This window comes from Dendrobates tinctorius, unplaced genomic scaffold, assembly GCF_039654945.1.
Source record: "Dendrobates tinctorius isolate UK_male_01 unplaced genomic scaffold, ASM3965494v1 ptg000036l, whole genome shotgun sequence".
Lineage (NCBI taxonomy): Eukaryota > Metazoa > Chordata > Amphibia > Anura > Dendrobatidae > Dendrobates > Dendrobates tinctorius.
In genome coordinates, this window is record NW_027361704.1 from 36,428,840 (window position 1) to 36,446,255 (window position 17,416).

Below are 17,416 nucleotides of genomic sequence, written 5' to 3' on the forward strand. Positions count from 1 at the left end.
CCATCCGAGAAATTGCTACAACACTACGAGTGTCAAAATCTACAGTCTGGTACATCCTGAGAAAGAAAGCAAGCACTGGTGAACTCATCATTGCAAAAAGACCTGGGCGCCCACGGAAGACAACAGAGGTGGATGATCGCAGAATAAACTCCATGGTGAAGATAAACCCATTCACAACAGCCAACCAAGTGAACAACACTCTCCAGGAGGTAGGCGTATCAATATCCAAATCTACCATAAAGCGATGACTGCATGAAAGTAAATACAGAGGGTTCACTGCACGGTGCAAGCCACTCATAAGCATCAAGAATAAAAAGGCTAGACTGGACTTTGCTAAAAAAATATCTAAAAAAGCCAGCACAGTTCTGGAAGAACATTCTTTTGACAGATGAAACCAAGATTAACCTCTACCAGAATGATGGAAATAAAAAAGTTTGGCAAAGGCATGGTACAGCTCATGATCCGAAGCATACCACATCATCTGTAAAACACGGCGGAGGCAGTGTGATGGCATGGGCATGCATGGCTACCAGTGGCACTTGGTCACTAGTGTTTATTGATGATGTGACACAGGACAGAAGCAGCCGAATGAATTCTGAGGTATTCAGAGCCATGCTGCGTGCTCAGATCCAGCCAAATGCAGCCAAACCGATTGGTCGTCGTTTCATACTACAGATGGACAATGACCCAACATATAAAGCCAAAGCAACCCAGGAGTTTATTAAAGCAAAGAAGTGGAATATTCTTGAATGGCCAAGTCAGTCACCTGATCTCAACCCAATTGAGCATGCATTTCACTTGTTAAAGACTAAACTTCAGACAGAAAGGCCCACAAACAAACAGCAACTGAAAACCACTGCAGTGAAGGCCTGGCAGAGCATCAAAAAGGAGGAAACACAGCTTCTGGTGATGTCCATGAGTTCAAGACTTCAGGCAGTCATTGCCAACAAAGGGTTTTCAACCAAGTACTAGAAATGAACATTTCATTTACAATTATTTAATCTGTCCAATTACTTTTGGTCCCTTTAAAATCAGGGTGACACATGTTAAGGAGCTGAAACTGCTAAACCCTTCATCCAATTTTAATGTGGATAATCTCAAATGAAAGCTGAAAGTCTGAACTTCAACTGCATCTGAATTGTTTTGTTTAAAATTCATTGTGGTAATGTCTAGAACCAAAATTAGAAAAATGCTGTCTCTGTCCAAATATATATGGACCTAACTGTAGATAACACAAGTTCAAACAGTGGTTTTGTTGGTTCTTCCAGCTTCAATATCTATTCCAGGTGACTCACACAGAGTATAGGAGTTGATCATACTGTAGCCTAAATGTTGGCAAGTAGGCAAATATTGTGCTTATGGTTAACCCTCATGCCAAAAAAATTCTCATTGCACAGTAAAGGTCAAAAACAACAATGGCAGCATCAAACCATTGCTCAACATGTTTGTATTTTTGCAGTATACAAACTATTTTTTGGTAAGGTGAGAAAATCTCTCCGATTAACTCTGATCAGAGTGTGATCGAATTATCGTGGAGAGAAAAAAAAGGTTTCTCCACCTTCTGTATAATGTCAGTCCATGACAATCGGACCGCACTTGGATGTCAACCTAGTCTGGTCCGATTTTTTTTTTTTTTTGCCACGAACCCATAGAGTTGAATAGGGGAGTGTCATACGATTCTCAGGGGTAAATTATGCATTCTGCATTTTTTTTTCCTTGGGCAGACTTGGTCCAAAAAAAAAAATTGGACATGTGCATGGCCCCATAGAATAACATGGAGACACGTGCTATCTGTCGAAATGATGGATGGCTTTCATCTGATTTATGCGTGCATCGCCACGAGCCTGAAAGGTTGTTCAGTTTGAATAAATGGATCAATAATATAGGTATGACATGAATATTGTCTCCAGGGCCAGAGCTCAAGTCAATTATAGTTATATAATAATTTTTAATTGCATGAGTTAATTAACATATGAATTGTGCTTTCTTTCTAGAGTTTATGAAGACTAAGAGGAATTTCCATTTGCAAGATACAATGACAAAGGCAACCAACTGCCCCAAGAGAAGCGCAAGCAAATCAACAACTTCTTTCCTAGCTTTCAGATAATCTATGCTTCTATCACAATAAACACTCTTTAAGAGGGGTCCATTTGTACATTTTTAGTCCTACAAAAATAAGACCTTTGAAATGTATAGTTGTCTCATACTTTTCTGAATTTTACTGTAACTGTCTACATGATTCTGAAAATGGAAAGATTTTGTGTTATACCGTAATTCTATGATACCATTTGTGTGTTTGATAAAGATTAATAGTATGTATGAGCTTTATAAGTTCAATGAGTATGTCGTTAAAAGGAGAGATTCTTTGATTCACCAATTTCCTCTTTACATATTTTTTTTCCCATTATTTTTCTATTTTGTTGAAGACTTCCGCAATATTTTAATGCTATATCACTAAAGAAAAACAGTACGTCTCCTTGGATAAAATCAGTCATTTTTTTTAGTTATTTCCAAACATCCCTTCGGGTTTCATCACGTCATTTAATAAATCAGAATAATCATTTTTTTTTTCACTTTAACCAAAATTTAGACCCAGTCTTTTGAAATATTTTACTTTAAAAAACTTTAGAATTAATTTTTAATTAAAAAAATGCACAAGAAATTTAAAACAATCAAAACAATCCCATTTTTATCCGAAAAATGTATTTTACTAATAAAAATGCTATTTGTACCTCGTGTAATATTTTAAGCAAATTATTATTTACAAATTAGACATAAAAAGTGAATTTGCATTTTTCTATTTATAGTTATTGTAATGATTTTTTTAATTGCATAAGTGCATTTTCTGCATTGGGTAAAAACTACTCTAAAGCTCATTTTGGGTCATGAGATAGATATATATATCTGAATACTGTCTCTCAATTAAATGCATGAAAAAGTGCAATCTGGATCCATTGGAAATGTTTTTTTTTTTTTTAAAGAGTCATTATTTCCCCTTTATGTCTCTACATAAAATCTAAACATATAGTATACAGATACATTTAAACACATGTATATTCAGTTTAATCCTACCATCATTGAATTTCCTTGGGGGGAAAAAGAGAATTTTGACAGGACGAGGATAGCATGGCAGGCTATGCTATTGAATGTTGCCCATTAGAACATGCAGTGTATGCCGGTACCGTTCAGCATACGTTTAGTCACTAGAAAGCTATGTACAGTATGTGACAGTATACATTTACACACTTTTTTGTTGTACAGATGTAGAATTGGGACGTAGCCGATAAAATGTTCTGAATTCAGGCACATTCTGGTTTCATATGGCAGCAATATAACCATTCTTATATTGACCACATTTTCCTATTGTTCAGCTGAAGTGAATTTAGGGTATTTCTCCTTATGGCGATTGCTATGGTTGTCACGTCCAGACCATAACACAGATCCATATTTATCCCAGCTTATTTTTCCAGAATAAAGTCCAATAGAAGCTTTAAAAAATGTTTTTACACGTTGTATTCAAACAAAATTGAAATTTTGAAATTTGAAATTTTGAAATGTACACGTTGTTAGTCATATACAGACATTGATTCTATGTACAAAATCCTGAAATACTGTTTTTCACTCAATATTGGACCATATGATCCTTTCTTACAGAACATAGCCAGAGAGATGAATACTTTATAATATGTAAATAGACAATGTTGATAAAGGTTCGTACTACAAATGTGTATATTATCTATGTATGTATTGTACCGTTAAATTATCATTTTATTTAAGTATATTCAGTTTGTAGAAGAGTTGCATGTTGGTTTCTTATTCATTTTTTAAATAAACTGGGGAAAATGTCTTGTTTCTTTTTGTTCTTTTCTTTTTGATATTTTTAGCATTATTTTGTAGGTTGTTAATAGCATTTTCATGTATGTTCTTAAGTAGTAGGTAAATGTCCCATGACTAGAGCTGAACACACTCGAACTGTACAGTTTGGGGTTTACGCCGGACACCTGGTGTCTGGTGTTGAACTTCGAACACGGACTTCTCCTGAAAGTTTGTTTTAGTGTTCAGAGTAGTGAAAGAGACCATATTAAAATAACAAGTTCAGGTTCCTATTCACTTCTATGGGGTTCATGTTCTGGTTAACCTCTTCACGACTTTGGACATATCCATACATCCAGGTCAATAACTACTTACTGACCTAGGATAAATGGATACATCCAGGTGATTATGCGTGCACAGGAGCTGTGTACGTGCGATCGCTGCTTGATGTTCAGCGATGCTGACATCTGGCATTCACTGCAAGGAGTGATGCCAGGAGAATAACCCTCTAAATGGTGGGATCGATAATGATCAAAACATTTAGAAGGCAGGGAGAGGGAGAGAACCTCCTCTGCCCTCTGATCTACACCCCCGTGAAGTAATCGATGTGGCCTGATTGTTACCATGGTGACCCAATGTCATGGCGACATTCGGGTCACCAGACTATAGCAAGTTAGTGAGATTATACACAGTGCATGATTTAACTAACTTAAGTCAGTGCAGCACTGACAGTTGCAAAGCATAGCAATGCTCCTGCATTGCTATGCTGTCACAAATCATTAAGAGATTTGTGGCAGCTCTGGGTCTGCTGAATTTTAAATGTTTCTTCCTTTTTCTTCAGCAAGAGTTAATGTCTGTCTCTTGCTGACAGTTCTTTTATGTTGGTCAGCTGTTGTTGGTTGGTAACCACTCCCACCTTCCTTTAAATAGTCACATGACCATCAACTGATTGTCAATTATAGAGTTCTTCAATGTAGACCAGCTAAGGGTGTGGAGCTCTCCTGTGACTACGTAAGAAAGTTGTAACACCAAAGAGCAAGCACATAAGTTCAAAAGTCAACAAATAGATGAGTCTGTTCCTCCTGGCTTGCTGAAAATAGATGTCAGATTAACTAACCCCTTTTACCCCCAAGGTGGTTTGCAAGTTAATGACCAGGCCAATTTTTACAATTCTGACCAGTTTCCCTTTATGAGGTAATAACTCTGGAATGCTTCATCAAATAAAAGTGACATATTGTACTTCATGATAGTGGTAAAATTTATTGTATACTAGCTGAAGAGCCCGGCGCTGCCTGGGCATAGTAGCTAACTGTGGTTAGTTAAAGCAAATTATAATTATCCTCCATCCCATAGTCCCATGCCCATATACCCATCATACATATCCACGATCCCATAGGCCCGTGCCCATATACCCATCATACATATCCTCCATCCCATAGCCGAGTGCCCATATACCCATCACACATCCTCCATCCCATAGTCCCATGCCCATATACCCATCACACATCCTCCATCCCATAGTCCCATGCCCATATACCCGTCATACATATTCGTCATCCCATAGTCCCATGCCCATATACCCATAATACATATTCGCCATCCCATAGTCGAGTGCCCATATACCCATCACACATCCTTCATCTCACAGTCCCATGCCCATATACCCATCATACATATCCTCCATCCCATAGTCCCGTGCCCATATACCCGTCATACATATCCTCCATCCCATAGTCCCGTGCCCATATACCCATTATGAAAAATGAGGATGAATGAACTCATGGAGATCAACATCCAACACTGCGGAGACACCATCACATGTTTCTCAACGCAGTGATTCTAGGGCAAAGCCCCCACCCTTATGGGAAATATGTCCTTACATTGGCTGCCCATTCATTATAGGATCCAATTCAAAGTACTTGTTCTCACCCACAAAGCTCTCCACAGTGCAGCACCCCCTTACATTTCTTCCCTCATTTCTGTCTATCGGCCTAGCCGATCGCTGCGCTCTGCAAACGACTTTCGACTAACCTCTGCACTAATCCATACCTCCAACTCCCGACTCCAAGACTTCTCCCGTGCTGCTCCTATCCTCTGGAATGCTCTACCCCAAGAAATCAGGACTATCCACAATTTGCATAGTTTTAGGCGCTCCCTCAAAACACACTTGTTCAGAGCGGCCTATCACGTTCACTGATCAAAGTAATTCTCTGTGTAAGTGTGCTTGTGTAGCCCATTCACTATCTCCATCCATCCTTCACTCCCTCAAGATGGCTGGACCTTCATTGTAAATACACAATTGTAAATACACACCTGTACTTTGTATCTCCCCCACCTCATTGTAGATTGTAAGCTCTCACGAGCAGGGTCATCTCATTTCGTCTTATTTTGCTTCAATTATTGTGTTGTTAACGTTGTTACTTATGACTTGTGTTTTGAAACTGTTAAACTGTAAAGCGCTGCGGAATATGTTGGCGCTATATAAATAAAGATTATTATTATTATTATTATATGTAAAATATGCAAAGCACAAGCTGCGGAGACACCATCACATGTTTCTCAACGCAAGCAATGACTAGCCAGGTCTTTCCCCAGGAAGGAACAACCACGGGAAGGGTGGTCTCCAATGAAGGAAACCACCTATGTCAAAACATGGTATCCATCCACAGACAGCTGTTTCGGGGTATTGCCCCTCATCAGTGTAGAGTAGGAAGGGATGGGGGCTGTATACACCTTGTACCTGGTTTGTGAGTGCCATGAACCACTGTGAGAGCCCCTGATCTGCCAGAACAGCAGAAACTCCAACAAGTGACTCCATTTTACCAACTACAACCCTCAATGAATTCATCTAGTTGTGCAGTGATCATATAGACACCATGGGTGTGTCACAGAATTTTATAACACTGGGCAGTTAAGAAAAAATTCTTACATTTTTACCACTAAAATTTAGTTTTAGCCCCAGATATTACATTTTCAAGAATTGAGTAAAAATAGCAAGCACAATAATGTGTCCCAAAATTTCTACTGAAATGTAGCTGTACAGTACTGCTTAGCTATACTGAGAGACTCGAGAGGGACAGAGCACTATTTTCTTCCTGGAGCGCAGATTTTTCTAAAATAGTTTACAGGCACCATATACATAGCCCCTAAGTAGAGATGAGCGAAACAGGTCGGTCAAATTCATAAGTCGCCGACTTTCACTGAAGTCAGGTTTCATGAAACGAAACCCGACCATAGCGTGAGGTTGGCCACGAGGTCGGCGACCAGAACGCTAAAGTCGCATTTCAAATGATGCTTCCAGCTCCCTTTTTCAGCCAATGATGGAGGACGCACGCTGTGGGCAACGCGATGACATGGGCATCGGTCACCACCATCTTTCAGAAGGGCATGCAAGTGATTGGTGTTACACCGCTCCGCCATACTCACCCGGCCTCCGCTCCCACGCCGCAGCCTCTCTCCACCCGACGGCCGCGGCGGTCACCTGAGACAGACCCGCGACCGATGCCTTCCCTGCATGCTATGCGCATGCGCCATAGGCCGCGGCCGCGCCTCCTTCCTGCTTCTTATGCTCCGGCTGTGCCCTGACCCGGAAGCACATTTGGACCAATGGCTGACCAGACGGGGCCATATCAGGCAGCTTCCCCCTGAGGGAGGCGCCTGATCGTTGTGTTTCCTGACACTCTGGCCTCGCTCCATCGTGCACACTCTGCTCCTGCAGTTCCTGTCTCGGCTGCTCCTCACAGCAGCTTCTCAGTCCTGCTACCCGTGTTCCTGTCGTCCTACTCCAGTCCTGCCTTGTGTTCCTGCCGTCCTACTCCAGTCCTGCCTTCACTGTTCCTGCCGTCCTACTCCAGTCCTGCCTTGTGTTCCTGCCGTCCTACTCCAGTCCTGTCTTCAGTGCTCCTGCCGTCCTACTCCAGTCTCAGTCTTACTCCGGTCCATCCTGAGCCGCCCCTCTCGGTACCGGCTACCGTGGTACTCAAACCCCTGGGCCTGCTCCTAACGGTCCCTGTATAGGGGTCGGTTCCACCTGGCAGCTCGCCCGGGGTCCCTCGGTGCCACGGTCCAGAGGGTCCACTCTCGGAGCTCCCGCTCCTGACCACCCACGCTAACAGTACGATCAGGCCCTGGACTCCGCCGGTACTACGGCTGCTACCCAGAAAGAGTTGCTATTCCTACGGGAGAATCAGGGGCGCATTATGTCAATCATGAAGTCGATGGACACCCGTTTGTCGGCCTTACAGGTGGCCGATCCTGGAAATGCCACTCAGCTGGCCAGTCTCCAACAGGAGCTGGGCCAGCAGCAAGATACTCAAACCCACATTTTGTCCTACATGGCCTCCTTTGATAGTCGCTTGTCGGCCCTCCAGGCTGCCGCTGCAGTGCCGACTCCTCCCCCTGCGTCTGCTGCTCATCCGACGCCCCGCCTCGCCAAGCCGCCTCGTTTCACCGGGGATCCCAGGCTCTGTAGGGGGTTCTTAAATCAGTGTAGTCTCCACTTTGAATGGCTGCCGCAGCAATATCCCTCGGACCGGGCCAAAGTGGCCTTCATCATGTCCCATCTGGAGGGAGAGGCCCTTTCTTGGGTAAACCCGCTCTGGGAACGTGACGACCCGGTCGTTTCGAGTCTCCCGGTTTTCCTGGATACGTTTCGTAAGGTTTTCGATGAGCCGGGCCGGTTAGCCTCTCTCACTGAGTCACTCTTTAACTTACACCAGGGCTCTCTCACGGTCGGACAGTACGCTATTCGCTTTCGCACTATTTCCTCTGAGCTCGGCTGGAATAACGCAGCTTTGGTGGGGGCATTCTGGCGCGGTCTTTCTAGTAAAATAAAGGATGAACTCGCTGGTCGAGATACCCCGTCCACCTTAGAGGACCTTATCTCGCTGGCTACCCGCATTGACCTGCGCTTCCTGGAGCGCGCTCGGGAGTCAGTGAGAGACAGGCGCTCCTCCAGGTCAGTTCCTCCTTTCACTCAGTCGGCCAGCTCACGTTCAGTCGGATCTTCTTCCCTCTCTTCGGGTGAGTCCATGCAGATAGATCATCTCAGGTTGGCCGAGTTACGTCAGAGAGAGAGACGGGCACAAGGTCTGTGCCTCTATTGCGGTCATTCGTCACACTATATCCGCACCTGTCCTAAGAGACAGGGAAACGACTCCACCTAGGTCAGGTAAGAGAGGCCTTCCTAGGTGATGATGATTCCTCTCAACCCCTTACGATTTCTGTGCTTTTGGTTTCAGGAGGGAGGCGTGGTTCCGAGGTGGCCTACGTGGATTCGGGCTCAGCGGGTAACTTCATTCGGCCGGAAGAGGTAGACAAATACCAAATTCCTGTAGTCACTCTATCTAACCCAATTCAGATTGCCACCGTGGATGGCAAACCGCTACAGGTGACCGTCACCTTGGTCACTGAAGAGGTGGAATTGCAAATCTGAGCCTTACATCGAGAGAAGATAGCCTTTTACGTTTTACCTAAGCTCTCTCACGCCATTCTACTCGGTCTTCCATGGTTAAGGACTCATCAGCCTGTTCTCGACTGGTCTTCTGGGGAGATACTCCGCTGGGGGCACCCGTGCCAAGCTCGCTGTCTGACTCCTGTCCGCCTGGCGGCCGCTCCACGGTCACCTCCAGACCTCCCGGGTCTTCCTCCAGCTTACAGCTCCTACGCCGATGTTTTTGATAAGAAGGAAGCAGAGGTCCTCCCTCCACACCGGCCGTTTGACTGCCCAATTGAACTTGTTTCTGGTTCAACCCCCCCAAGGGGCAGAATCTACCCTCTGTCTCCCGTGGAGACCACCGCCATGTCCGAGTACGTCCGAGAGAACCTCGCCAAAGGCTTTATACGGAAATCCTCTTCGCCCGCGGGAGCCGGGTTCTTCTTCGTCAAAAAGAAGGACGGGACTCTACGGCCATGCATTGACTATAGGGGCTTGAATGAGATTACCATCAAGAACAGGTACCCTCTTCCACTCATTCCGGAACTGTTTGACCGTCTCAGAGGGGCTCGGGTCTTTACCAAGCTGGACCTCAGAGGAGCCTACAATCTGGTCCGTATCCGTGCAGGTGACGAGTGGAAGACCGCTTTCAACACTCGAGATGGCCATTACGAGTACCTGGTCATGCCCTTCGGTCTTTGCAATGCTCCTGCAGTCTTTCAAGAGTTCGTCAACGAGATCTTCCGGGATCTCTTGTACTCCTGTGTGGTCGTGTACTTAGACGACATCCTCGTCTTCTCGCCGGACCTCTCGTCCCACAGAAAGAGTGTCCGCCTGGTGCTTCAGCGTCTTCGGGAGAACCGTCTGTATGCAAAGATCGAGAAATGTCTCTTCGAACAGACCTCTCTGCCATTTCTGGGATACATTATCTCCGACGCTGGTCTAAGGATGGATCCCGAGAAGTTGTCTGCCATCCTCAAATGGCCTCGCCCCGTCGGATTAAAGGCGATACAACGATTCCTCGGGTTCGCCAACTATTACCGGCAATTTGTCTCCCACTTCTCCGCGATCACAAGACCCATTTCTGTGCTCACCCGTAAAGGGTCTACTTCCAAGGATTGGTCTCCTGAGGCAGAGGAGGCCTTTCTGTCCCTAAAACGGGCTTTCTCCACGGCTCCGGTCCTGCATCGCCCTGAGAGCGATCGACCTTTTGTACTCGAGGTGGACGCTTCCTCGACTGGTGCCGGGGCGGTGCTGTCCCAGAGAACCGCCTCCGGTCGCCTGCACCCTTGTGGCTTCTTCTCGAAGGCCTTTTCTCCATCCGAGTGTAACTACTCGATCGGTGACCGGGAACTTTTGGCCATCAAGTTGGCCTTGGAGGAATGGCGCCACCTCCTGGAAGGAGCTGTCCATCCTTTTGTCATCTTCTCGGACCACAAGAATCTGGCCTATCTCCAGTCTGCCCAGAGACTAAACCCTCGCCAGGCCAGATGGTCTTTATTTTTTGCCCGATTTGATTTCGAGCTCCGATTCCGTCCCGGCAGCAAGAATTCCAAAGCCGACGCCCTGTCCAGGGTCTTCCAACCACACGAATCCACGGAGGAACCGTCACATATCATTGATCCCACTAGGATCATCACCGTGGCTCCAGTGAACTGGCTTACTCCTCCGCCTGGCAAGACGCTTGTGCCAGAGAATCTCAAGCAAAAGGTTCTTCTATGGGGGCACTCCTCCAAACTGGCCCGCCATGCCGGAACTAAGAAGACCCTTGATCTTATCAAACGTCACTACTGGTGGCCCTCACTTCGCCAAGATGTACTCGATTTTGTGGCTTCTTGTCCATCCTGTGCAAAGAACAAGGTACCACGGAGATCTCCGTCTGGCTTGTTGCTTCCGTTGCCTGTCCCTACGGTTCCTTGGGAGAACATCGCCATGGATTTCATCACCGACCTACCCTGCTCTGCGGGCTGCTCAGTCATTCTGGTGGTGGTGGATCGTTTTTCCAAGATGGCTCACTTCATCCCTCTGCCCGGTCTTCCCTCAGCGCCGGAGCTGGCCGAGATCTTCATTCATCAAGTCTTCAGGCTTCATGGACTACCTCGACGCATTGTGTCTGACCGAGGGGTTCAGTTTACCTCCAAGTTCTGGCGTTCGCTTTGTAAGCTTATGAACGTTTCCCTCGACTTCTCCTCGGCCTACCATCCACAGTCCAACGGACAAGTAGAGCGTACCAACCAGACGCTTACGGGATACTTACGCCACTTCTCTAACGCCCACCAGAACGATTGGGTCAGCTTACTCCCCTGGGCAGAGTTCGCTTATAACAACCATGCTGGTGAGTCTTCGGCCAAGTCTCCGTTTTTCATTGTTTTTGGCAGACATCCTGGTGTCCCTCTTCCGATAACCCCTGCCTCTGAGGTACCCGCGGCCAATGCCTTGTCCTCGGAATTTTCTAAGATTTGGGCTGAGACCAACACATCACTCAAGAGATCCGCTGATCAGATGAAGAACTATGCAGACAAAAAGAGGTTGGATTCTCCTCCGTATCGTGTTGGCGATAAGGTCTGGCTCTCCTCCAAATTCGTCCGACTAAAACTGCCCTCCTACAAGTTGGGTCCACGCTACATCGGTCCGTTTGAAATTCTGGGACGTATTAACGAAGTTGCCTACAAATTGAGGTTGCCTGCTTCGCTCCGGATCCCGAACACCTTTCACGTCTCTCTCCTGAAGCCTGTGGTGCTGAATCGTTTCCATTCCTCGCTTGATCTTGGTCCTCAGCCGGTGGGTGCCGACAACGTTTTTGAAGTGCAGGACATCCTCGCTGTGAAAAGGGTTAGAGGTAGGACTTTCTTTCTCGTTGATTGGAAGGGCTTTGGTCCTGAGGAGAGATCCTGGGAGCCTCGGGAGAATATTAATGCTCCCCGTATCCTCAAGAGGTTTCTTGTTAATCTCCGGGGGGGGCGGCTTAGGGGAGGGGGTACTGTTACACCGCTCCGCCATACTCACCCGGCCTCCGCTCCCACGCCGCAGCCTCTCTCCACCCGACGGCCGCGGCGGTCACCTGAGACAGACCCGCGACCGATGCCTTCCCTGCATGCTATGCGCATGCGCCATAGGCCGCGGCCGCGCCTCCTTCCTGCTTCTTATGCTCCGGCTGTGCCCTGACCCGGAAGCACATTTGGACCAATGGCTGACCAGACGGGGCCATATCAAGCAGCTTCCCCCTGAGGGAGGCGCCTGATCGTTGTGTTTCCTGACACTCTGGCCTCGCTCCATCGTGCACACTCTGCTCCTGTAGTTCCTGTCTCGGCTGCTCCTCACAGCAGCTTCTCAGTCCTGCTAGCCGTGTTCCTGTCGTCCTACTCCAGTCCTGCCTTGTGTTCCTGCCGTCCTACTCCAGTCCTGCCTTCACTGTTCCTGCCGTCCTACTCCAGTCCTGCCTTGTGTTCCTGCCGTCCTACTCCAGTCCTGTCTTCAGTGCTCCTGCCGTCCTACTCCAGTCTCAGTCTTACTCCGGTCCATCCTGAGCCGCCCCTCTCGGTACCGGCTACCGTGGTACTCGAACCCCTGGGCCTGCTCCTAACGGTCCCTGTATAGGGGTCGGTTCCACCTGGCAGCTCGCCCGGGGTCCCTCGGTGCCACGGTCCAGAGGGTCCACTCTCGGAGCTCCCGCTCCTGACCACCCACGCTAACAATTGGCTTGCTTTGTGTGGCATCAAAGGGGCTATAAAAGGGCATGCACGCCGACCGCCATCTTACTTCTGCCGATTTCAGCATTCGGGAGAGGTTGCAGCTGCTGATTCTGAATAAGGGAGAGCGCTAGGCAGGGAAGAAGAACAAAAAAAATGCTTCTGCTGTTAGCGATTTCCACTTACAACACCACACTTTGTGTGCAGTGACAGGGGAGGCTCTATTTTTGTGCATCAGCTCTGTTGGTTATTAGGCTGCCTTATAAGGCTCCCTGATAGCTGCATTGCTGTTTGCACACTGCTGAGCAAACTGCTTTTTTTAAAAGCAAAAATAGTTTTCTTCCACTTTTCAGCACAGTTACCAAGCGTTCATTTTTCCACACTTTTGTGTGCAGCAGTCCTGCTTATTAGGCTGCCTGCTGCCATACTTAGACTGAGAGCATCATTGTCAGCCTCTTAAAATCTCTAGGGAGCTTCCAATTCTCCCCAATACTATATACACCTTGTACCTGGTCATACACCAGCCAATTTCAGCCTGTTAAATTGAGGTGTAATCTATAGTGGGCCTGAGATAATAGTTCAGCCTCCTAAAATCTCTAGGGAGCTTCCAATTCTCCCCAATACTATATACACCTTGTACCTGGTCATACACCTGCCTATTTCAGCCTGTTAAATTGAGGTGTAATCTATAGTGGGCCTGAGATAATAGTTCAGCCTCCTAAATTCTCTAGGGAGCTTCCAATTCTCCCCAATACTATATACACCTTGTACCTGGTCATACACCAGCCAATTTCAGCCTGTTAAATTGAGGTGTAATCTATAGTGGGCCTGAGATAATAGTTCAGCCTCCTAAAATCTCTAGGGAGCTTCCAATTCTCCCCAATACTATATACACCTTGTGCCTGGTCATACACCTGCCTATTTCAGCCTGTTAAATTGAGGTGTAATCTGTAGTGGGCCTGAGATAATAGTTCAGCCTCCAATTCTCCCCAATACTATTTACACCTTGCACCTTGTTTTACAGTACCATATAGCTGGTGGTATTTTGGGTACATTTTTCCAAAAATGAGGACGTATGGTGGAAGAGGCCGTGGAAGTGGGCGGGGGTTGCCAGCTGGTACTGATGGTGGTGGTGGTGCATCTGCTGGTAGTGGCAAAAGCACAATAGCACCTAAGGCAGGAGGAACAAGTTTTGGCTTATATTGCTGACACAGTCTCCAGCTCTATCGCCTCCTCTTCAGAAGTTTCAAAAAATAAAAGCACTGAGTCGTCAGTGGAGGCTCCTGGTCAGGAACAACACCTTTCCTTGTGTCCTTCACCCCTACCAAAAGTGAAGGATGCGGCAGGCCACACTACAGATTACTCCATGGAGCTCTTTCACATGCCATGCCTGGGTTATCAAGTCAAATCATGAATTCCCTAGTCCAAGATGAATCTGACATGGAGTGCACTGATGCACAGCCACTGCTAGATTTTTCTGCTGGTAAATTCACTCAGAGCACTACATTGTCCTCGCAGTGTACTGAGGCAAAATCAGACCCTGATGAAACTCAGGTGCCCCTTCCCGCATACTATACAACCTTACACGGTGACACAGAGGAAGGTGCACATGAAATTGAAGAGGAGGTGATGGATGACTCAGTTGTTGACCCAGATTGGCATCCATTGGGGGAAGAGGGTACCACTGCCAATAGCTCAGAAGAGGAGGAGGAGGATCCGCAGCAGGCATCGACATCGGAACAGCTGTTATCTGGCATGCCCGTAGCAGTCCAAAAACGGTTTACAAAAACCAAAAGAGTTGCAGGACAGCTTGGCCAGACAGTCAAATTAGCAAAGCGTGCAAGACCTCAAAATGACTTCCATAGTAGGAAGAGTGCAGTGTGGCACTTTTTTTTAACAAAATCCTAATCAGGCAAAGGTTATCTGTAGGAAGTGCGCAAAGACCTTTAGCCGAGGGAAAAATCTGAGAAATTTGAATACCGGTTGCATGCTTAGACATTTAACCACCATGCACTTGCAAGCGTGGACGGACTACCAAACCTCACGTACCACATGTGCACCCGCTCCGAATGAAGGTAGTCAGCAACGCTACATCGCTTCCCCCACTGTAAGCCCACCGGTCAGCACACCACCAGCCAGCAAATGTTGAGGTGTCGTCGGAAGGCCAAAGCAGTCAGGGAATCACAATGCTATTGGTACGAAAGAATGAATCTAGGCCATCAGCAAGACCACCAACACTTTCACCATCACCATCACCAACCCTCTCACAGTCCGCCCTGTCCACCGCTAGTTCCACCATATGCAGCTCTCAAGTCCAGCTCACCCTACCAGAGACTCTGAGTAGGACAAGAAAGTACTCATCCTCTCATCCGCGTACACTGTGTTTGAACGCCCACATTGCCAAACTAATCTTGTTAGAGATGATGCCCTATCGGTTGGTTGAAAGCGAAGCTTTCCACAAGCTCATGGCCTACGCAGTACCATGCTATGACCTACTCAGTCGGCACTTCTTTTCTCGAAAAGCCATCCCAGCCCTCCACCTGCATGTGAAAGACCGCATTGTCCATGCACTCAATCCTCACAAAAGATGCATGGTCCAGTAGGCATGGCCAAGGCCATTACGTGTCCATCACTGTGCACTGGCTTAATGGGGTGGATGCTGGGTCCACAGGGGACAGCGGCGGTGGGACAGTGCTGCCTAGCCCACGGTATAGGAAAAAGTTGGCTGTAGGCGTTCGACCCTCCTCCTCCTCCTCCTACAGAAGGGAAAGCTCGTCCACAGAGTGCAGTCGCATGAGCACTCCATCCACAGCTTCCAGTGTTGCGCACAAGGTGTCCCACTATCGAACAGCTAGTGGTAAGCGTCAGCAGGCTGTGTTGAAGATGATGTGTATGGGTGACAACAGACACACCGCGGAGGTACTGGCCGACTACTTGCAGCAACAAACTGAGTCATGGCTGGGCAGTCTACATCTTGAGGCAGGCAAGGTAGTTAGTGATAACGGCCGGAATTTTGTGGCAGGCATAGCCCTTTCAAAACTCAGACACATACCTTGCCTTGCTCACACCTTGAACCTGGTGGTGCAGTGCTTGTCAATAATTACCTGGAGCTAAAAGCCCTGCTCCATAAGGTGCGAAGACTGTGCTCGCACATCCGCCAGTCGCCCGTACACTCCAGCCGTATGCAGAAGCTGCAGCGATTGCTCCACCTTCCCAAGCACCGCCTAATTATCGATGTTGCAACAAGGTGGAACTCCACCCTGCACACGGTTCAAAGGCTGTGCGAACAGAGGCAGGCTGTAATGCATTTGTGGGAGGATACATGGGCAGACAGTTTGAGGGCAGACATGGAGTTGTCTGGTGTGCAGTGGTCGAAGCTGAAAGACCTCTGTAAAGTCCTTCAGTGTTTTGAGGAATGCACATGGCTGGTAAGTGCAGACAACGCCATCATGAGCATGAGCATCCCATTTATGCGTCTGCTCATGCAAACTTTGACGCACATTAAGGAGCAGGCGTCTGCAGCCGAGGAGGAAGAGGAGGAGGGAAACCTTGATGATGGTCAGCCATTGTCTGCTCAGGGAACTCTCCTGGATGAGGTGGAGGAAGAAGAGGAGGAGGAGGAGGATGATGGGGATGATTATTTAGGGTAGAAGGATGTTTCTCAGGGGGCAAGAGAAAATGTTGGCGTGGCAAGGTCAGGTACAGGGTTTGTGCATGACTGGAGGGATGTTGGTTTGCCAGAAAGTGCTCCTCTACCCAGCACTCGCAGTGCATCATTGACACCTGGAACATTGGCCCACAAGTGTGATTATGCCTTACAGATCCTAAAAAGGGACCCCCGCATTGCCAAAATGATGAACGATGACGACTACTGGTTGGCGAGCATCCTGGATCCACGCTATAAAGGCAAATTCCAAAACATCATGCCACAGGAGAATCTAGATCTAATATTGGCTAACAAACAAGCAACTCTGGTAAACCGTTTGTTTGAGGCATTCCCAGCACACAGCGGTGATGATGGCTCTCCCACGATCCGTAGGGGGCAACATGGAAGAGGTGTTCGTGGTGCACACAGGGGTTTCATGACCATGTTGTGGACTGATCTTTCAAGTCCCGCTCACACGACTGGTAATACTGCATCGATTGAAAGTGACAGGAGACAGCAGTTGTCAACTATGGTTGCAAACTACTTCTCCAATATCGATGTTCTCTCTCACCTGTCATTCCCCTTTATTGGGCCTGTAAACTGGACAACTGGCCTGAAGTGGCACAATATGCCTTACAGGAGCTCGCTTGCCCTGCTGCTAGTGTGCTATCCGAAAGAGTCTTCAGTAGAGTTGAGCGAAACGGGTCGAAAAAATTCAAAAGTCGCCAACTTTTGGCAAAGTCGGGTTTCATGAAACGAAACCCGACCCTAGGATGAGGTCGGCCACGAGGTCGGCGACTTACGCGCCAAAGTCGCGTTTCAAAAGTTTGTTTT

General features: G+C 47.3%; 1 protein-coding gene across 1 annotated transcript in view; it reads left to right on the top strand.

Moving 5' to 3' along the window:
- CXCL14 (C-X-C motif chemokine ligand 14) overlaps positions 1–3,846 on the top strand; it is a 58,595-nt gene extending 54,749 nt beyond the window's left edge. The window contains exon 4 of the mRNA XM_073573797.1: positions 1,995–3,846. Coding sequence (XP_073429898.1) covers positions 1,995–2,010 — 16 coding nt within the window. The 3' untranslated portion in view covers positions 2,011–3,846. The remainder of the gene's footprint in view (positions 1–1,994) is intronic.
- The last annotated feature ends 13,570 nt before the right edge of the window (positions 3,847–17,416 follow it).